The 21,647-nt window shown below is 57.8% G+C and overlaps 1 protein-coding gene across 7 annotated transcripts; it reads left to right on the forward strand.

Moving 5' to 3' along the window:
• The first annotated feature begins 460 nt into the window (after positions 1-460).
• RHOF (ras homolog family member F, filopodia associated) lies at positions 461-21,293 on the forward strand. Of its 7 annotated transcripts, XM_035016954.1 has the most exons (8): positions 461-1,957; positions 3,881-3,977; positions 7,355-7,407; positions 10,066-10,241; positions 10,525-10,612; positions 18,455-18,564; positions 18,652-18,786; positions 19,480-21,293. In XM_035016954.1, exons 4-8 carry the CDS (start codon positions 10,116-10,118, stop codon positions 19,639-19,641), a joined length of 621 nt encoding a protein of 206 aa, XP_034872845.1. In that variant the 5' UTR covers positions 461-1,957; positions 3,881-3,977; positions 7,355-7,407; positions 10,066-10,115; the 3' UTR covers positions 19,642-21,293. The 7 variants fall into 7 exon arrangements, 3 of the variants coding, with proteins under 3 accessions (XP_034872845.1, XP_034872844.1, XP_034872843.1); XM_035016953.1 differs by lacking the exons at positions 461-1,957; positions 3,881-3,977 and adding an exon at positions 5,782-7,242; XM_035016952.1 differs by lacking the exons at positions 461-1,957; positions 3,881-3,977 and having other exon boundaries at positions 5,782-7,407.
• Positions 21,294-21,647: the final 354 nt, after the last annotated feature.

Below are 21,647 nucleotides of genomic sequence, written 5' to 3' on the forward strand. Positions count from 1 at the left end.
CGTGGGGGCCCGGGGGAAAGGGCTGGGTTTTTTTGGGGGGGGGGGTGTGATTGTGTGTTTAGACGCTGGTAACTGTGGGGGGAGGCAAGACGACTCAAGACGAGTTGCAATCGAGGTATCTCTGCTCCGGCTTCCTCCTCGGCCCCGAGACCCCCTCCCCCTTGGAGCTGAGCTAGGGAGGGGAAACCAGGATTTTAACCAAATTAGCATTCACATTCCTGGGAGGATGTAGCCCTCGCCTGGACCTGGGTGATAGAAGCTTTTTGCTCTGTTTTTATTTTTGGAGAGGAGCGCCCTGTAATTGTCCTAAACACATGCTTCTCCCCCCCCCCCTTCTTCCTCCAGCCACCAGCAGAGGAGAGAGTCCCCCTTTTTTGCATTTATCTTTTCCTTCCCCTTTCTTTATTAAAGGTCCGGGAGTGGCGGCGGCCAATCAGCGCGCGGCTTCCATTTTGTGAGTTCAACTCCGAGGCTCCCGGGCTTCGCGAGGACGCATTTGCAGCCCCCTCTGCCTCTCCTCTCGGGCGGCCGAGGCGAAGGAGCCGCCTTGCTGGGGCTTCGTGGTGGTGTATTTCATATTGGGGCTCTTTTCGGGGTTTGTAATTTGGCCGTGGGTAGGTAATTGGCTGGAGCAGGGCGGCAGGGCGCGGCAGCCAATCAGCGCGCGGCTTCTATAGGGCTTGAGTTATTAGACGCTGATCTCAAAACATCGTTCATCAGACACCAAGGAGAGGCCAACAGATGAGGGGAGCCATTTTTCTGCAATGGAATTAAATGGCCAAGTGGGTTTTTCCTTTGTTGCAAATGGGGAATGTTTTTCCTTTGACTCCACCATCCAGTTCAGGACGCCTCAGTGTTGTGTTTAACATTTGTCAACAGGCTAAAGGACTCACAATTGGAAGAATGAAGAAGACTTTTTAAAAAGATCTGGATTTTTCCTTATGACTTGGAATCCATCTTTGTCTTGTATAACTAGGTCATAGCACACCATTAATGTCAGCAGTTAACAATTTTGAATTCCAAAAAACCTAAGTAAATGACATATTTAATTTTTTTTTCCTCTTTTTTTTTCTTGGGTGGGTGGGGGGAGCTTGGAGCTATCTTAATCTGTATTCTCTTGACTGAACAATAAATTTTTAAATATATATAGTTTCCTCTATTAAACACTTAAACCTGGCCATCTTATTAACTCCTTCTGCTCTTTTTTTTTTTAACAAGGTAATGTTTTAAATGTATAGTTTTAGGACTAGCGAAATGGCAGCAACAAAAAATTGTAAGCAGTCGTTACTCTTTTAAGTTTTTAAAAACCTTTTACATTGTAAGTACCCAATCCATTCTGTCCTTACGCAGTGCAGTTTCTATGTTAATGTTGCTGAGATGTCCTTAATTTTCTGAACCTTCATCTGCATGTATGTCTTTGTCGCTCTTGTCTAATATAAGCCAGTTAAAATGCTTTTAGACGATTTTGCTTTTTATAAAGCTAAGGTTTTAGCTTTACGCTTTTGAAAATGTTTACAGCCATAAATGCTAGCCAGCTTTCTTCCCAGTAACGTACACTTTCTTTGAAAATCGATCTATTTGAAGAAAAACACTTCTGTTTTTCTCGTCTTGGTAGGGGAGTGGGTGAGGGAAAGGAAGACCTTCTCTTTGTGTACAGAGACTAAAGCCGTCACAGGAAACTAGATTAAAACTGGAAAACAAGTCCTAGCTGGTTCGAGCCAAACACCAACGTTAACTCGCGGGTATTTTCTATGGTGGTTGGGATGGCCGTGCGTCTTTTGCCTTTTGTTTGATTTGACTGTATTTTCGCCTTTTGTCTCTTAATGACGATCACACCATTGCTATATCCAGAGCAGTAAACAGTCCTCAGCGAAGCCGCCTTTTGCCAACCCAACCCTGGAAAGTTTGCAGAAGTGGAAGGAGCAGAAAATGCCATGAGAGTGTAACTTACAAAAAGGTAACAACAGGAAAGACACCACCATTCCCCCAATAATCCTAACTAAACAATCCCCCCAAAAGATATTTTTTACATAACACGTCCAAAACCTCCGCCCAGCTTGATCTTCCAGACTCCATGGCACCGGGCTGAGCGGGTAAGTTAAAAAAAAAAAAAAAAAAGTGCCTTTTGCCCTTCGAGGAAATCTTTTTTCGAGCAGGCCAAGGGCTGCAGATGTTTGGGAGCCGAGGGGAGAAGGAGGTTTCTGGAGCTTTATGTTTGGCAGCCGGATGGGGAGGGGTGGGGGGACCAGGAGGGCTCCTCAGGCCCTTCTGCCCCTTCTGCCCCGGAGGCGAGGGGAGGGTCTCCCCCAGCGAGCTCGGGCATCCATGGAGCTGCCTGAGCTTACTCCCCCTGGCTTTTCTAGGTCTGAGCCTTGATGGGGAGGAAAAAATTGAAGTGTTTTGGAGATGGGGGGCTCAAAAGACGAGGAAACCTCCCCGCTGGCCTAGGAACTCTTTCTCTTTTGATTGTGGGGCTAGCACTCTGAGGCCGGCTTTTCGGGGCTCCGGGGCGTGCCTGCGCTTCCTAAGCAAAAAAGGACAAAAGGCCGGCGTCCATGTTGGCACCATGACGCAGCATCTCTCCCGCCTGCCACCGAGCCGTGCCTGTTCTCCCGGCCGCGCTCGCTCCTCCCTCCCAAACACGAGTTTTATTTTCAGGTTCAGAGTAGAGCCGCCTGCCGGGGCCCGGGGCCGGGGCCGGGGCCGGGGGGCAGGCGGGCGGGCCGGGCTGTGGGTGGCTAATGGCGGCCGCCCTCCTCCTCCTCCTTCCTCCCTCCTTCCCCGGTTGTCGTTGGGGGCCCGGGGCTGATGGCCGCCCGTCGCCGGGCCCCGAGAGCCCGCAGGGCACAGCGCCCCAGGCCGGAGGGTGGTCGCGGATGCTGTTGCGGGGGGCCGCGGGCCCGGGGGCGTCGCGCGCCGCGGCTCCGGCGCTCGCCTCCGCCGGGCGAGGCGGCCAGACGGGCGCCATTTCGCGCCGCCTGCGGCTCGGGCGGTGGCGGCTGCTGCGCGCCAAGCGGGAGGAGGGAAGGAGGCGGCGGAGCCGGGCGTGGGGGAGGGGAGGCCGGCGCGCCGCCGCCCGCGTTCCAGGCCGCCGCCCGCGTGGACGCCCCTGGCCCCGGGAGGCCTCGACGACGAGCGCGGGCTCCGCAGCGGGTTCGGACCCCGCTCCCGACGCGGCGGCCCCTGCGGCCACGAGGACGCCTCACTGCTGGCGGGGCCGCGGGAGCCAGTAGCAAAGGGCCACGGGGCGGTCGGGGCCTCGAGGCTCCCCCTGACTCCGACCGGCGCCTCCCGAGGCGGGGGAAGCCTCCCTCCAGGCCCGGCCCTGACCCTAGTCCGATCCCCGCTGCCTACCCGGGCCTCGGCGCCCACGTTTGGCTCTCCCCGCCCGTGACAGCCGAGCCCGAAGGGCAGGGGGCCCCCTTGGTCCCCAGTTTGGGCTTGAGGCCCTCCCGGAGGCCACTGACGTCCTGATTTGGTCGTTCAGGGCACACCCTCCAACCCTGCGCTCTAGAGCCCGGGGGGGGGGGGGGGGCGGTGGGAGGCTTGCGGCCTGGGAAAGCTGAGCGGGCCTTCCTCGGGATCCCCCGAGGCGGAGGGCTCTAGGGTAAGCCCTCACATCTCCGGCCCTTTCTGGGGAGGGGATGTGGACGGGGCGGGCCTTTGGAAATGCAGATGAGTCGCCTCCTGCTGCTAGTCGCCCGGGCTGAACCTTCGTGACTCAGCCGCACCCCCCCCCATCCTTTCCAGAGTGAGGGCCGCCTGGGCGGATGGAAAAGGGGGGGGGGCTTTTGTGAGGCTCCCTCTACTCCCTCAAGGGGACCCTGCCCGGTTTGTGGCTGTCAACTCCCTAACAAACCCTCCGACTTTGCCCTGTCAGGCTCTTGGCTGGAGAAAGGGCAACCACCGGGTACCCCCAGAGTGAACCATCCTCCTTTGGACAGCAGGAGCAGGCCTAATTTCACTCTGATAACAAGGTAGGTGTGAGTCCTTTGCCAGCCTGCGAGGGAGATTTGGGGGGCTTGGGCCTGGAGCCCAGGGAGGGCGGGCACCCCAAACCCGCTAGGCTGGTTCTGCAGCCCCTCCCCCACACAGATGTGTGGGACTGTGTGTGTGAAATCGGCTCCCTGCTGGGCCTGCTCGGTCCATCCATCCCCGCCTGTCAGCTTCTGTTGTCAAGAGTTTGGGGCGTGCAATTCTATGCAGTGTTGAGCCGCATAGAAGGCTGCACTTGCAAGTATTTCCCAGTTGTGTGTTTTGTGGTGGGGAGGGGGGAGGGCCCTGGGTGCCTCTTCTGAAAGGTTCCATCTGCTGCCAGGAAGCCGGGCCCTGCTCGGGCCCTCCCTTCCGGCCCTGAGTGGGGGCGTGTGGGGTGACTGTGAGCTGGCCTCTTCCCTCTGATGTCTAGCTGCTAGGGAGGTGGAGAACACAAGTACCTGAGAGCTGGGCCAGCTTCCTCTGAGAAAGACGTTTCTTGACCCTTCTCCCCATTCCTGGGAATTCCACCATTCTCTGCAAAGCCCCCCCCCCCCCCAAATCCTGTTTCTAAAATCAGACAAACTGGGATTTGAAACCTGGCTAGCCATTTACGTGCTGTGACTTTGACTTAGTCTCGGAGCCCGGTTCCCCCTGTGCACAAATGGGCCTGGGTCAGTGATCCCCTGTCCTGAGCATGCTTTTTAGAACCGTTTCCAGGGCCCAGTTTTTGATTCAGTAGGTGGGGACGGAGAACTTGGAGTTCTAACAAGTTCCCAGGTGATGCTGATGGCTGCAATCCGAGGACACGTTTTGAGAACCTTTGGGCTGGGTAACACCTGGAGGTTTGGTGAGGGGGCAGGAGCGAGTGCACTTGATACCCCAAGCTCAGCGCCTGATAGAGGTGTTAGCTTCCGAGTAATGGCAGCGCTCTCCTTACCCTGCTAACACAAGCTGACTGCTCATAGTTTCCCACTGCCTGGCTCCAGGAGGCTCCACAGCTGGAGGTGGTGTGGCCCTTGATCTCTGATCCCTCCCCCATGTGATCTCTAGCTAGGGATTACTTTGATGAACCATTTGGGTCCAGGTGCCACTGATCCGCACCACTCCCCCATTTGGACTGAGGTTTGGCTTCCTTGTGGGATGAGCCCTGCCCGCTTTTACCCCACCCCTCAGTGTGAGGGCTAAACTTAAGTTTGGGGGAGCCTGAAGGGCTTGACCTGGAGGTTTGGCTGAGCGCCATCTTGATGCTTAATCAAGGGAGGCTCTAAGTCTGGTGGCTGTGCTGGTGACCTTGGGTGAGTCTCCAGTGTGAAATGATAATAAAGACGCAGGCTGGAAACGGGAGTGGGAGGATTAAGTGTGATTAAGGGGGCTTGGCCTCACGTTCAGGCTTCACACTAGTTGGCCTCCATTCCCATGTGGCTGCAGGGAGTGGGGGTTGGGCTGTCTGCGAGCTCCTCCCCCACCAACCCACCCCGGAGGCACGTGGCAAAGCTTCAGGGCAAAGGGGAAGACTGACTTTCCTTGGGCAGGGAGCCAGCCCCAATTCTCCTGTGTGGTTTGAGTTGGAATGGTGGCCTGCCCCCAGCTGTTCCATGACTGGGTCATGATTTGGGGTCCCAGAGAGTGGAAGTGACTCACCCAAGGTCACGAGGCCACCCCTGGCAGCCAGGATGGGGTTCCAGGTGTCTTGATTTGCAGCCCATCGCCTGTGTCCATGGCACCCCCCCACCCCAGCTGTCTGGGTTATTTTGGGCTCCCTCCCATGCCAGGCATCACTGCCAGGAAGCTGGGAAAGCTGTCTGGTTGAAAGTAACCAGCGTGGTGCTCTTGGCTCCTTTTGGCCCCCTTCCCTTGGCCCCATGAGGGTCTACAGTCCCAATAAGCTAGGTTTGGTCCATCTTGTCCTTTGCTGGTGGGGGAAGGAGGTTCATTCTGCTGCACCTGGCACCAGACCCTCTTCCCCCAGGGAGGAGGGGGACGCTTTGTAAAAGTTGATGAGGTTCACGTTCTTAATACCCCGTGCGCCTCTTCCTTCCACTCTGGCCCAGAATCAAGATTTCAAATTCGGTGCTGCTATTGAATTGCTCTTTCAGCCCCCTTGATCCTCAGGTGACTGGCTTGCTGCCTGAGGGTGTCCGCCATCCCTTTAGATAGGGTCCTTAGGGCTCCCGGAGACAGGGGTCTTTATGTCCCATGGGCATCGGATGGTAAATAATTGATTTAAACTCCCCCCCCCCTCCCAGCCACTGCCTGGAGGGCTAGAGCCAGGTCCTCCACTCCCGCCCTCGGAACAGTTAGGGAGCAATTAGGTGCGAACCTGTGGTCTGGATGTGATTTTTGCGAGGGAGAGGTGGCCCGATGACCTGTAAGGGTCATACCCCCTCCCCACTTCCCTTTCTTCTTTACCTCTTTCACCTTTCTTTGTCCCCCCCCCCCACCGCCCCCCGGGGGCAGGGAGGGGCGCAGCAGCCTGTCTGTCCTCCGGCTGTGGTTCCTCCTGGCTCGGAGGTTGGCCCCGCCCCCCGGTCGCCCCGCGAGCTCAGGGCGGGGCTGCCCCTGGCGCCAATCCGGTGGGGCCAGCCTGGAGAGGGCCACGCCAGCGGAAGGGCGGCCCAAGGCTGGGAGGTGGCTGGACCTGCCTCGCTACTGGACACCAGGGTCCCGCCTCTTCCGGCTCATCCACCGGGAGCCCCAGCCTGGAATCCGACCTTTTGGACCCTCTGGGTGGAGACTGCCTCTGCCTGGACTGTGGCAAGAGGCACCCCGCCATCTTGGAGGCCGCCTGGGTCCAGCGCCGTCTCCAGCTGGCCAGTGACCTCAGCAAGTCCCCGCCCCTCTGGGAGCTGAGGTCTCCCCATGTGAACCAGGAGGAGGAAGGTGGACGATGGCCTTTTGAGCCGTCTCTGAGTCTGGCTTTGTGAGGGGAGCTTTTTGTGTTTCAGCATGACCTCCCCACCAGCACCACCAGGTCCTGAGCCCTGGAGAGAGCCCTTGACTCCCCGCCCAACCCTGACCACCTCCCATCTCTGGTACCTCAAAGAATAGCTCAGTGTCTTCTGTCTCATCGGGGTGGATGACCCCTCAGGTGTGAGGTGACCTCTTAGGATGTTCTCAGGGACCAGGGAAGTAGAAGCTGGAAGAATTGTCGTTAACTGCCCCATCCTTACCTATGCTGGTCAGACTTCGCTCCGACAGGACAGAAGTGGATCTGGCCCTGAGTTCTCTCCTGGGCTCGGTTGGCCTTACGATCGCACTGGCCGAGTGAGTTCCCCCCACAAATGCCACCTGGCCTGCTCCCCTAGGCTTCTGTGTCCAAAGCTCTGTGTTAAGATCCAATTTAAAGAATCTTTCTTGCTTTCCTAAACCTCTCCAGGAATTCCTGGTGAATAGAAGGTGAAGGACTCGGGTCCTCAGAACATCTGACAGGTAAGGGAGCACGTTGTCCCCATGCGTGTGGGCAGACCCAGCTCCTCAGCTGGCCTGCGGCGGCCCAGCTGCCTCTGAGGAAGCTCTCAGCAGCTGGCCTGGCTCCTGGGTATTTTTAGGTACAGATCCAGCCTCTTCACCACCCCTGGAGCTGGGTCCAAATCAAACACACTCCAGGCCGGGTGGGGCTGGGGTTCTGCCAGCCTCTTGGCCAGCCGTGGGTGGGTGGGCGGGCCGGCTGGGGCCAGTGTCAGCTGTTCTGCCTGGATGCAGGCAGGGCTGGGAAGCCTCGCCTTTCCTCCCCTCCCCCCCTCAGTTTTGTGGAAGCCATTTGTTCTGTCTAAAGTTGGGATCAGAGTCCTGTTTCTCAGGTGGAGAAAATGGAAACTTGAGGTCCAGGATTTTGAGGAAAGTCAGGAGGTGTGGTTAACCCCCAGGTGACAGTTTGCTAAGAGTGCGGTGACCCTCCTAACTGAATTCTCCCCCCGGCTCCTCCTTCTCTTGTCCTCCAGTCCCCCCTGAGCTTCAGGGGTCCCTGACTCAGGGTCAGGCCTGGGGCTGGCTGTGAAGGTAAGCAGGTGTCCCCTCACTCTTCCATCCTTCCTCTCCTGCTAGCCTCAGGCTGCCACTATGGAAACATGACCCCAGCCCTGCCTCACCAGCCAGTCAGTTCCTCTTTGGTCACCAGAGAGCTTGAGGGCCTGGCTTTGGCTGGGCGCTTCTTTTGAGGAGCTTTCCGTCCGACACCCCTCTTGAGCCTGGCAGCAAGGCCCTCCCTGATCTAACCCCAGTTACCTTGACAACCATGTCTGGTCTCCGTCTTCGCTGCCCAGGCGCTGTGCAACCTCATGGGGTTTTCCAGCCACCATGCCTTTGCCCAGGGTACCCATCCTGCTTCCACTGGTCTGCCCTCCCAACACTGCCTAGCTGAGGCTCAACCTTCCCTGGACCCTACAGAGGTTCTTGTCTCTAACTGTTCACATCTCCCAGGCTCCTTCAGACTGCTTCCCCAAGACAGCTCCTTGCAGGCAGGAGTACGGTTGCCTCTCAATAAACTTGTGTTGCAAAAAAGGAATGAATGAGTTGCTGTAAATTTGTGTGGGGGTGCTTGACCCAGCAGGTGGCCCTCCCACCCAGTGACGGGACATAGGACTCAACCTGGAGCTGGGCCTTACCTCCTTTTCCCAGCTCTGGGCTCTTATTTGTAAGCTTCCACGAGCGGTCGCTGCTGCCCTCTGGTGGTCAGACCGTGCCTTGCACCCGCGGAAAACCTACCCGGCGTTTATGGAATTGCCAGGTTGGCAGTTTCCTCCGTGAAGTAAAGTTTACCTGGTCTTTGCCGAGAACTTGAAAATGGAAAATCTTCCCGGGGGATTGCGGGGAGGGGGGTGGGGGTGGCTAGAACATCCTGAGTTCTTCCAAACCCTCTGAGGAAACTACCAGAGGTCCTACCCCAGCTCGTAGGACCCGTGTCTCGCTTGCCCATGCCTCAGTCAGTACCTGCCGGCCGCACACTGGCTCCAGGGGTCCCCCGCCTCTCCTGACCACTGGCCTGGCTCGTGCAACGGACCGTGGGCCCAGGGTCGCGGGGAGGGAAGGAATGGGGGACAGGGGTGATCTCAGCCAGCAGCCGCGACAGTACCTGTACACTGTGCTCAATAAATAGCTGTTTTGATCAGGGAAGTGGGAGGGTTGGTGAGAATCCTTGGGATGAAGATACGTGGCTGCTGGCTGGAGAGAGCTTAATCAGATTTCAGGGTGGGGTGGGTGTTCTCGAGGGGCCCAGCTTATCTCAACTAGATCTGCCCTGGCTTTCCCCATCCCTTCCTCGACGGTGTTTTTCCTCGGTTCACGCCTCTGGTCCCTGCTAGAAAGAGACTTCCGCCCGCGTGGTTCGGGGCCAACCCCCAAAGGATATTGTTCCGGAGTCGTTCACCTGCTCTCCAAGCTGCCCGCCCCAAGGCGATTGCCCGCCAGAGGGCGCCAGACGTCCACCTTGCGCTCTTGGGGAGGTGGGGGGGTAGGTGAGGGAAACCGCTATTCCCCACCCCAGCCCTCACCCACACTGGCGCCCGTAGGGCTGGGCTAGGTGAGCAGACACGCCCCCCGTGCCAGCATCTTCCCGGCACTACCAACCTGCCTCGTGGGGAAACTGGTCGGAAGCCGACTTGCCCCAGGCCACACAGCTGAGGCGGGGTACAGACAAGGGGCTTTTCCCGGAGCCTGAAACCACGGCTCCTGGACCCCTGGTGCTGGGGCAACGATCCGCCAATCAAAGGGTCCCTGTCCGACGCGGGGGAGGGGGGGAGGCCGAGCCGGCCAATCAGAGGGTCCCTGCCAGAAGGCGGAGCCTGCCAATCAGGGGTGTCCGGCGAGGAACGGCGGAAACGAAACGATCGAATCTTGTCGATGGGGGGCGCGCCTTGACGCGCAGGGGAGGGAGTGGGAGCGGCGCTACAGGCCGAGTACCCCCTTCCTCAGTTGCCTCAGTTTCCCTGGGAATGAAAGGTGAACGCCCCGCGCGGGGACCCTAACAAAGGAAAACTGAGGCTGGGAGGTGAGCCCGGGCGGCTGCCTGGCGGAGGCAATGCAGGCACGTAGTGGGCGGGGCTTATTTCGCCCCGCCCCTGGACCCCGCCCCCACCCCCGATCGTTCAGCCCCAGAGGTCCGCCCGGCGCGAGATTGCCGGTGCTGGCTGCTCACAGCCATGGATGCCCCCGGGGCCCCGGGCCCGGGCCCGGGCAGGAAGGAGCTGAAGATCGTGATCGTAGGCGACGGCGGCTGCGGCAAGACATCCCTGCTTATGGTGTACAGCCAGGGCTCCTTCCCTGAGGTGAGGCCCGCCGGGGGGCTGGTGGGGGTTAGACTGCGGGGCAAACGGGCTTGGGACCCCCGGGGGCGACGGATGGCCTTCAGCCTGCACCTTGAGCCTGGACCCCGGCTCCCCGGCGTCCTGCGCGTGGAGAGGCAGCCGCCACCCCGGGGCGCCCCCTCGGGAATTCCAGAGCCCAGCGGGGTGAGGGGAGCTGAGCTGGATGGGGTGAAGGGGGGCGGCGCAGCTGGACCCTGGGCCCCCGTCGCACCCCTTAAGAACCAGCCGACCTCTTCTCCGACAGGACTACGCCCCATCTGTGTTCGAGAAATACACGGCCAGCGTGACTGTGGGCAGCAAGGAGGTGACCCTGAACCTGTACGATACCGCCGGTGAGTGCGCCTGCGCAGCGAGGGTCCCTGGTGCCCGAAGGGTTCCCCCCTCCCCCCCACCCCGCCCGGGCATCCCCCTCCGGGCATCCCCGCCCACCAGCCCCTGTGGGGCCCTGACTTCCCAGCACTCCTGAAGGCCGCGGAGGGGCTCTGGCAGGGTGGCCCTGGAGGCCCAGAGGGCCTCGGTCGCCCCATCTTTGAAAGGAGGGTACTTGAATGAGATGAGCTCCTCGGCCACCCTCCTAGCGCTTAATGTGCTGAGAACCCACGGCTTCGTTCCTCTCCTGAGGTTCTAGAAAACCGTGGGCATCGCTTCTGCTTCCCATGGTTCCAGGATTTCGTGTGTTGCATGCTGTGGTCTCTTAAGATTCTGTGGGCTGCAGATTTGAGTCCCCTGGTGCTAGGATTCTGTGGGCTGAATTTCTGGGTCCTGTGGTTCTAGAATACTCTGGGCTACAGATCAGAGCCTGTGACTCCGGGATTTTGTGGTTGACAATCCTGAGGCTCCGGGGTCCTGTGGACATGAATTCTGAGTTCCACACTTCTGGGATTCCATCGGCTACAGTACATGGTTCTGGAATTCTGTGGTCTACAGTTTTGAGCCTGTAGTTCTGGGATTCGGGCTACAATTCTGTGTCTTCCTGGTTCCCTGGGGATAAACCAAGCACTGAGGAAGGAACAGAGCTCTAAGTCCAAAATAAGGTTCTCTTGGCCACCTGCAGCTCCTAATGCAAGTGGATTTAGGCTAATCGGGTCAGTTATCAGAGTCCCCGTTGCAACGCGGGGAGGGGGGTGGGGGGGTGCCAGGTGTCTGCCCTCAGGGAGCTTCCATCCTGCACTCAATCCCCTTCTGGGCTGAACCAACATTGGGGGACAAAGGTCAGGATCTCACCCAACCTCTCTCAGTGTTTAGTGACCTGCGTGGAACCACGTCACCAGGTGCCCTGTCCACTGCCAGCCAAGCCTTGTCCATGTGAGGGGAAGTCTCCACTAGCCTTGGATGGAGCCAAAATCTAGACATCCCCCACCCCAAGGCGGCGAGTAGCATCTCTCACTCCACCCTGGAGAGAATCAGAAAAGGGATCACCCCATCACCAGACCCCTCCTCCATTCCTGACTTCAGCAGCCTTTATTGTAGGGTGGGACCCATCCTATAGTGGCTTCTAAGGACCCCCCTCTTGTTGGATGAGGGCCCCAAACCACTGCCCCTAGAACAGGGCCCTGCGAACTGAGAAAGCCAAAGGTTGCTGAGAAATTCCCCGGGTGCATAGCCATAAGAGCAGTAAAACTTACAGTGTGTCTGGGATACTTTTAGTTTCACATACTTCCTGTCAGGGACCCAGGAAGGGGCAGGTCCATCAGCCCCACTTTGTGGGTGAGGTGCTGGTGAGGCAGGGAGAGGTCACAGGATAGTTTTCACTCTCCGTCCTCTGGGACCTCAGGGCCTCTCCTATCAGATCCCTAGGCTTCACTGTTCATGGAAGCCTCCCCCATCAGACCCAGCCCAGGGACCATTTCTGGTCTTTGTGGCCTTGGCCAGAAAAAGATGCTCAAAGAACATTTTAGGGCAGATTGTGGTGTGGAGGTTCCGGAAGATTTCTGTTTGGTGTAAGAAGGATTTGCGCTCACAGCTGCTGCAGGAGGAATTGGAGGGGCTCCAGGCCCAGTCACCAGAGGCACGGGGCCGCCACAGCGGTGATGATCTTCCCGCCCCATGCTTTGGAATCAGACCTGGGCTTTGATGCTGGCTCCCTGGCTATGTGTCATCTGGGCCTCAGTTTCCTCATCAGTAATCAGGGCTAACTAAATTAGTCTTGAGGATTACACTAGATCCATGTGATGTGTAACACAGGGGTCAGCTGTTGGGAAGGGCTAAGTGTTGTCACGATTTTTTAAGGCCGCCACCCCCAACCCCCGCCCAGCCATTCAGGCTCAGACCCAAGCCCAACCTGTTCTGAATCGAAGGCCTGCAGAGCTCTGAGCTGCCTCCCCCCACCCTCCCCGAAGGACTCTGGCAAGCCGCAGAGAAACAGAGCTGGAGGTTGAACGACGCAGTGAAGTCCTAGGGAAGTCGACAGGCTTCACGGTCAGCAGGACAGCCCGAGGAGGAATACTCAGGGAGAAAGAAACGGGGCCGCTCCTTGCGGGGTGTCCCGCTGTGACCCAGGAAGCCCTGTCGCAAGGACCGTGAAGGAGAGACTGGGTTATTCCTCTTCCATATGCCAGCGCCCAGCATGGTGCCTGAGGAACGAATGCAGAAGAGATTTGGAGGCAGAGGTGCTCCTGGAGAATGATAAAGGCAGTGAGACCGTCTCTACCCGTGGGTGGATGGAGATCAAAAATCAGTGGCAAAAAAGGAGGGCCAGGGGACCAACTAGAGGAAGAGACTAAGGGGGTGAGGGGAGTGGCTGAGCTGGAGACGAGTCTCATAAAGGTTGTTGTAGAAGGTTCTGGAACCTGCTGAGCTAGACCCCGTGGGGGGGGATGGTGGTGCAGAGTGGCATCTTTCCAGCCAACTGCCGGTGACCAGAGCTATGGGACAGGGGTGGCCCCTGGGAGGCCAGTTTGGCTGCTTGTCTCCATCCTGCAGAAGCAGATACAGATGCCCCACCAGTGGGAGGCTGGTTGGAGGGGTGGCGGAGCTCTCCGTGCTGACAGGTGAAGGGGAGACGGGCCCAGTGAGCACTTCGCTGTGGGCCCTGACACCCACAGAGGCAGGAAGCTGTGGTGCAGTCTGAAGTTTCCTGGGCAGAGGGGAGGTGGGGGCAAGGTGGGATGTTAAGACACCAACTAGAGATGGAGCTATCTGGGCCTTGGGGTGGGGTCCAGGGGCGGGGCATCACAGGATGGGATGGGGGTGGCCCAGGAGGTGGGGAGTTGTGGTCCCCTTCCCAGCCTGAGATGGGAACAATAGGAACAGTTGCGGGGGTGGGGGGTGGCGCAAAGGAGTTGCTGAGACAGGGAATCAGGGAGCAGAGGGATGTCTAAGAGCCAGAAGCCCTGGGGGCTTGAAGAGCTGAAGCTGCGGGCAGTCAGAACGTGGGCTCCAGGCTGGGGCTGCCCCAACCACTCCCGCCTCTGGGGAGGAAACGCAGGTGGGCGGGCCCCAATAGCAATAAGTGGGTTCCTCTTCTGGCAGCTTCCCCTTCTTATGTGGCCTGCGCCCCTCCCCTGACCAATGCCCTGGCTGGAGCTGGGAACCACCTGCTCTCTGTATGGCCAGCAGATATGGGGATCACTGTGGCCCAGTGACACCCTCTTCTCAGCCTAGCTCCAGGCCTTAGAGACCCCTGCCCCTGGAAAGTGACTGACACAACAAAGCTCCTTCCCACAAAGGAAATACCCTTGTGCTAAGTGAGAGAGAGAGCCTCACTTCCTCCCCACCCCACAGCCCCACCAGCTTCAGGAAAATGGGCCACTTCAAGGGGAGCTGTGGCCCAGAAGACCTTTCCTTGCTAGAAACAAATGCATCCCTTTGCACGTAACTCTGTGCAAGCCCATCTGCAGAGGCCAGAGTGGGACCCCGGTGTGCCGCTGGACAGGTGACTTGGCCCCTTTAAGTCTTGGCATCAGTGTGGGTAAATGGGGAGGGTGATAGTAGCACCTTGTGGCTGGGGGATCCCCTAAAGCTTGTGGGTCCAAAGATCTGGGGTTAGATCCCTGCCCAGGCCCCCAGGCCCTGGAAGTTTCTGTCTTAATAGTAACCATAGTAACAGTCCTTCACCTTTGTTCAGCATTGCTTAGCCTACAAGTCCTTCACTTCCAGTATCAGGGGCAGGGCTATCACCCCCTCTGCCAGATAAGGAAACTGAGGTCCAGAGAGGGAAGGCACCCAGGTCACAGAACGTGAGTCTGAGTGTAGTCCTACAGGAGAGGCGTCCAGAACCCTCCACATCTCCCGAGGGGACATGAGGTCAACATGTCCATCATTTGCAGGCCTGGTCCCCACGTGGAGGTCCAACACTGAATCTTGGGAAAAGCTGAGCCAGGCACAGTCAAGTCAGGAAGGCAGCCCGGAGGAGAGAGCTAGGATCTGGGCTGGCTGCCCATCGCCTCCCAGAGCCCCTCTCTCTCTCTCTCTCGATACCTGTGTTGGCAGCCTCTGGAGTGGACTGAGAGAGAGGCACCCGCAGTAGTCTTACCTATGGTCCTCTCTCTTACAGAGCTTCCCCCTAGCTGTGTGACCTTAAGGCGACTCGCTTCACCTTTCTGTGCATCAGTTTCTGCATCTGTAAAACGGGGATGCCAAGAGCCCTGCCTTGTTAGCATCGTAATGAGGAATGACGGGTTAGTGCAGGCAACCAGCTTCAAGTGAAGCCGTGGGTGAGCATAATGAGCCTTCATGACGAGGGAGCCCATTGCCGACATGTGGTGTTGATACTCACTCCTTTTAGTATCGTTATCAAGGCTCACCTGCTGCTCACGTACCCGTTTCACAGGTGAGGAAACCATTTGTAAGGCAACAAGGTCCAGAGGTTGATTGCCAGTTGGGAAGTCCAGGGAAGGCTTCCTAAGAGAATTTTTGGCAGTTTTAGAGTGGCGTGGCAGGCGCTGAACTTGCTGGCTGAGTTGGCGCTCCAGCTCACGGGGAACCTGTCTATGACCGTGGAAAAGGCCCCTCTCGGACCCATGGGCTCCTTACAGGAAGAACTTTCTCCACCTAGTGTACCTCCCAGGGTGGCTGCTTCAGTGAACACAGGTGACCGAAGTGAAATGCCCTTGCTGAAAGCCAGAAAGGTTATCGTTACCCTGTATTCACACACTCATGTGTTTGTGCGTTCATTCACCCAACAGTTGCTGAGCTCACCTGTGTCCCAGGGGCTATAACTGTCCTCAGGGGCTTCTCTGCTCGTGGGGCAGACAAAACCAAACCAAAACCCAGCAGCAGGGAGTGACAGTACTCAGAAGAATAATAGAGCCATGGTCGGGTGTGGGGCAGTAGTCAGGGAAGCTCTCCCGGAGGAGGTGACGTTTCCGCAGAGACCTGAAGGAGAGGAGGGAGCAAGGCATCCTTGGGCAACAAGAACCTTTCGAAGAGGGATGAGGGACGGGCAAGGGCAGAGGCCCCGGGCGGGGGAGGGGGGCTCAGTCTGACTTCCGCCTTCCAGCTGCAGTACTGAAATCCTCCCCAGCCGGAGTTGCTAAACCCCCTGGCCCGGCGCAGCCCTGCTCTTCGCTGCATCTGACAAGAGCAGATAAGCAGCCAGGCCTGACTGGACGCCTGCCAGGCGCCAGGGATGATTTTTAAGGACAGGCCCAGGTTGTGGACACCCAGTGCAGGGGGCAGATGCTGCGTGGTGAGGGAAGGCCTCTATGAGGAGCCCGCCGTTCAGGATAAGGGAAGCCGACAGAGCACAGGAGGCCCATTTTACAGCTACTTGTCCACTCCCGCTGGATTTCTAACGGGGAATAGACATGCACTTTGTACCAGAAGTAGGAGCTTCACCGTTACATCATAGGGGCCCAGAACCCATGTTGGCACAATGCAAAGCGAAACAGAGCGTTGCTGGCTATCAGCAGGAGTGCTCGACCAGGACCCGGCTGGACTGGGGTTGGGCCCCGGCTGGGTGACTGCTGCAGGGACCTCGGGCAGGTCACTTCTCTGAAGCTCAGTTTCTCAGATATTCTCGGAATATTTCCATTCTTCACTTCCTGTCTAGCCCATCAGGTGATGGCTGTAAGGATTTCTTAACGGTTCATAGGCAGAAGCACTCTAAAAAGTGTATAAAGCATAAAGTGGTGTTATTGCGAAGGAGTAGAGAGAAGACAATTATCCTGAAAAAGGAAATAATGACATTCAGTTTGAAAGTTTTAAAGTAAAATGCTAAGAAAAAATGGGGGGGTGAGTAGGGAAAGCATTCCAGGTTGGGGGTGGACAGCAAGTACAAAGGCTCTGGGGCACAAAAGCTTGGTGGGTTTGAGAAACAGCGGGGCTCGGGGGACTTTGGGGGGAGAAAAGGTCAGGTCTGTGGGTGCCAGGTCGCGTGGACCCTTGGGAGATGTTTGGATTTTATACAAAGGGCAATAGGGAGCTATTGAAAGTATTCTTCATTTGAGGGGAGAGAGGCAGGATCTTCCTTAGGTCTTAGATCCGGCCAGCTGCCGGGCGGAGAATGGGTTGTTGAGGGGCAGCAGCAGATCATGGGAGACCAGCGATGGCTTGGACGGGATGGTGCCATGCTGTCCAATAGAACCTTCTGCAGCGATGGGATGTCCTGCACCCGTGCTGCCCGTCCCGGGAGCCACGAGCCCTGTGTGGCAATCAATCACTTGAAATGTAGCTAGTGCAATGGAGAACCTGAATTTTTAATGTTAATTAATTTAAGTAGCTGCATGGGGCTAGTGGCTGCCCCATTGGACAGCACAGGTCTAGAAAGACATGGACCAAGATTAGGAGAGGGGACAGTTTGGAAGAGATGGGCTGGAGCAGCATCCTGGGTGGGTTTCCCAGCAGTTACAAGGATTTCTCCAGCTTGGTGATGAGGGCAGAAGAGTCTGAGTCGGCCAGGCCCTGACAGCCCTCACTCCTTCCACAGTGTTGGGGGGACTCTGGCTGAATGGAGCATGGAGTCCTCCTGGCCCAGCCTTCATCCTAGCTGTGAGTCCCGGTCACACTGCACACCGCAGGGGTCCCGGATTGAGGGACAGGCAGGGGGAAGGCAGAGCGTGGCAGTGTCCCCGGCAGCAGCTGGGGGCCAGGAGGACGAGGATGTGGCCTGTCCTTGCTCAATGGAGAGGCCAGCTTTGGCAGGGAGGGAGCAGGAGGGCAGGCTGGCACCCAGGCACCCCCAGGTTAGGGGGAGGGGCAGGGGACTCCTGGGCCTCTGTGTTCCAGGCCCTGGAAGAAAGTCACCTTTCTGCCTTTGCAGAGGCAGCTGGAGAGCTGCCAGGGAGCCCAAAAGGCTCTCAGTTCTCACTGGGGGAGTTTTTAAATAATACTAGGGCATACCGGTGACTCAGGGCAGGGCATAATCCTGGGCCTGCTTCTGGACTGGGGCAGAACGACCACAGGACATCACCGCTGAGATCTGAGTGCGGCCCGTGGGTTGGGTTAGAGCCCGGCGTCCATGGTGCTTGCTCCAGCTTGCTAGTTGTTCTACGGGAGGTGATAGAACACACCTGTTCTTAGAAATCCGCAAGGACTGTGCTGGGGTGAGGCCGCAGGATGTGTTCAGGGACTCTGACCTGCTCAAGTGTTTACGTGTACAAAGGGCAAGTGGGGCAAAATGTAAATACTCAGGAATCTGAGGGAGTTCTTGGCACCCTTTTGGCAACTTTTCTCTAAGTTTGAAATTGTCAGTTAAAAAAATTACTAAAAAGCACTAAAAAACCACACCCAGCCTTGGCGTCTGATTCAGTCAGTGCAGGGGGGGGTCCGAGCACCAGCCGACTCCCCAGGTGAGCCTGACAGCAGCTGTGCTCGGCCCCCCCACCACTCTCCTCCTGGGGTTTGCCAGAAGGGCAGGAGGAATTCAACCCAAGGCCCCGCCTCTCGGCCTGGGGGTCCCCTCCCAGATCCTGCAGTGGCCTAGTCCCCCCCCCAGCGCCCCCCAACCTTCTTCCCGGAGGGGAGTTGATTTGGCCCGGGGCGGGGTGGGGGTAGGCAGGAATTGCCACGGACGTAATTGCTAGCAGGTTCTCCAGCTTCTCCTGATTACCCTGTAATCAGACCCGGTTCTGAGCACCGCATGGGTTTTATCTCCTGGAACTTTTGCTACTGTGGGCTGCCATGTCTGTTTTACAGATGAGCAAACCGAGGCCTTGGAGACAGAGCCCAGACAGGGGACTCAGGTGGACAAGGGGGTGGTGCCTCCCTGACCCCTACCTCCTCTCCCATTTCAGGGCAGGAAGATTATGACCGGCTGCGGCCCCTGTCCTACCAGAACACCCACCTCGTGCTCATCTGCTATGACGTCATGAACCCCACCAGCTATGACAACGTCCTCATCAAGGTGAGGCCCGTGACCCAGCCAGCCTGCCTTGGGGGGGGGGGGCACGGATCTGGCCTCAGCCCTGACGCCTGCCCTCTCCCGCCGCAGTGGTTCCCTGAGGTCACACATTTCTGCCGTGGGACCCCCATGGTGCTCATTGGCTGCAAGACAGACCTGCGCAAAGACAAGGAGCAGCTTCGGAAGCTCCGGGCCGCCCAGCTGGAGCCCATCACCTACATGCAGGTCAGGAAGGGGTCTCCGCTCTCCCCCATCCTCTGCTTCCCTACCTCATTTCATCCTTATAACCCTGAGGCGCGGACTGTTCGCATCCCCTGTTTTACAGGGGAGAACCTGAGACCCAGAGGGGTGAAGTGGAGGTTGAGAGTCACACAGCTAATGTGCAGCGTAGCCAGGATCCTGTCTCGTCTGCCCCAGGGGACTGGAGGGGCAGGCCTTGCTCGAGAGCAGGGCTCCCCTCCCCGTGAGAGTCATGGGCAAAACCAAACCCCGCGGCTTTTCTGGGCGAGGCATGGGACAATAAAAGGAACACAAAGGAAAACTAATAAGTTTAATAAAAAAGAAGAAGCGTTAATAAAAGTAAATTTTAGAAGTAGAGCTAGTTTTTACTGTCCTCACCAGTTCCATTGCCTAAACGGGGCCTGAAGTGGGAGAGGGGGGCAGGGTAGAGGCAGGATGGGGCTTCTCTCAGCTGCCACCGCCGGAGCCCCTGGGCCGCACCGCAGGCCCTTCCGTTCCATCCACACACACTGCTGGGGGCTGGGCCGGGGATGGGGGGATGGGGGCTCCGCACCAAGACCACCCTCCCCTCGGAGAGCCCCCAAAGCCAGCTCCAAGTTCCCAAATCCATGGGGGGTGTCAGGAGGTGCCCCATGCTCCAGGCCCCTCATCTAATGCCGGCCCCTTCCCCCTCCCCAGGGCCAGAGTGCCTGCGAACAGATCCGAGCCGCCCTCTACCTGGAATGTTCTGCCAAGTTTCGGGAGAACGTGGAGGACGTCTTCCGAGCAGCAGCCAAGGTTGCCCTCAGTGCTCTGAAGAAAGCACAGCGGCAGAAACGCCCGTTGTGTTTGCTGCTCTGAGACCCCCAGGCAGGGCACACAGCCCTCATGCAAGACTGACAGGGCCCAGGCTGCCAGGCCCGGACTGCACCCCGAGATCCTGCTCCGTCCCCAGCTTCCCAGCGGCACTTTGAGTTGGGTGTCTCCCTGTGTCTGGAGCCTGTGGCTAGACTCTTAGAACATTCTGGAGATCTCTCCTTCCCCAGCTGGGCTCTGACCATGAACTCACCTCCAGGTTCCCCTGGGAGCTGAGCCTGCTTGGGGGAGGGGTGAGGGTGCCGGATTCAGTCTCTCTGTACCCTAGAACCAGCATTTGTCTGTAGGACTCAGGAGCACACAGCCGCCCCCCAGCCATGTGTGTCCCCCTTTGCACACCCGGTAGGTCCTGAAAGCCTGTGCTTGAGACAAACAACTACATCTGGTACGTGGATAAAAATGTGGATTTGTCAGCGCTCCACACGGCCCCCCTCAAGCCCGCTACTCTGCGTCACCCGCCTCCCTGGGCTCGAGATAGGCACGGCTGCATCCTCCAGCTTCTGGCTTCCTTCCTCCAGGAACGTGGGGGCCACAATGGGACGGGGACTTATCGGGACAGCGCACGCGCCAGCCCCGGACATGGGGGCTGCCACCGGCCCCCACCCCTCACCCACAGAGGACTTCAGTCTCAGCCTTCGGCCGGGCTGCCATCTTTCCAGAGCTGGGTGCACATGCCCAAGGGGGAGAAGAGACTCTCTCGAGAAGCAAAAAGTACCCCAGACCCATCAGGGGCTCCTCACCTGCAACCCCCCACTGCCGGAAACTCAAGACGAAAAGTGACATCAGCCCCGAATGATCATGGGCAAGTCACTTCTCTCTACAGACTGTTTCCCTCTCTGCAAAAGGACAGCACTGACTCATTTTAATAGTCATCACGCCCTCCTGTCCCTCACAGCCCCCACTTCTGCCAAGCTGAGACTATCCTGGCTTCCTACGAGAACACGCAACCCCCAGCTGCAGATTCACTGAACCTTCTGGGGCCAGGAGTTTTTAAACAAGTGCTCCAGGTGATGCCGCTGCCCCAGAGATTGAGAGCTGCTTGCTTCCTGAGTGAGCTACAAGTCAGTATCACTGAACCTGGGATAATGGCTTGAGGTGGCTCCTGCCCTCCCAGGATCTCCTGCCTCAGCCCCCACTAAGCCTGAGCCTCTCTGACGTCAGCTGCTAGAGAGAGATGCCTGTGTTCCACCCCATCCCACCTCACCCCACCCTGGTTCCCCAAGGCCCTGCCATGCCCTGGGGAGTCAAAAGAGCACTCAGTCCAAGGCCTCATGGACAAGTGATGGTACAGGAGAGAGGTTAGGAACCATACTCTGTGGACCAAATCTGGCAGCTGTGTGTTTTTGTAAATAAAGTTTCGTTGGGACACAGCCACACTCATTTATTTAGGCATTGGCTGCCTTGGCCCTACCACTGCAGACGAGGCAAACTGTGACGGATTATCTGGCCCTCTACAGAAAGTTCGCCGATTCCTAGTCCAGGGAAAACCCAGGTGCCTCAGGGCCCGATGAAGGACCCAAATGAGTGAAAGAGGACAGGTATAAAAGGGAGTGGTGGGGTCTGTGGCACACTAGAAAGCAAGCACCCCATCCTAGGCAGGCAGCTCAGCCCAGCCAAGAGCTTTCCATTTTTCTAGGGAAAGTAGAAATCTGGGTTTTTATGTCGACTCTTACTGGGGTGGAAGGGAAATTTCATATTTTTAAAAATTAACAATTAAAAAAGCTTCAACTCCTCCAGGGGCCAAAGCATGACTATGGATGCGAGCTGTGAACTCTGGCCAGAGGGGATTTGTAGGGAGGTAGTTAAGGGCAGCTGAGACCCATGTGTGGGAGAAAGGCTGCGGCCGGTGTAGGGAGCAGGGGCAGAACATTCAACCAAATCTGCTAGCTTCTTCACCCTCCCCACAAATACAGAATCGGACACAAGGTGACCAGCAGGCTTGTCCTGGCCTCTCAAGTGCCACCTCCTGGAAGGGAGCCTGCTCAGACTCT

This window comes from Mirounga leonina, unplaced genomic scaffold (assembly GCF_011800145.1).
Source record: "Mirounga leonina isolate KUSES-001 unplaced genomic scaffold, KU_Mleo_1.0 Mir_171, whole genome shotgun sequence".
Taxonomy (NCBI): Eukaryota; Metazoa; Chordata; class Mammalia; order Carnivora; family Phocidae; genus Mirounga; species Mirounga leonina.

Excerpts from the sequence above, each read along its gene's own strand:
- RHOF (XM_035016954.1), top strand. The coding sequence starts at position 10,116 with ATGGATGCCCCCGGGGCCCCGGGCCCGGGCCCGGGCAGGAAGGAGCTG. Across the intron at positions 10,242-10,524 it reads GCCAGGGCTCCTTCCCTGAG|GACTACGCCCCATCTGTGTT; the intron begins GTGAGGCCCGCC and ends CTTCTCCGACAG. Across the intron at positions 10,613-18,454 it reads GAACCTGTACGATACCGCCG|GGCAGGAAGATTATGACCGG; the intron begins GTGAGTGCGCCT and ends CTCCCATTTCAG.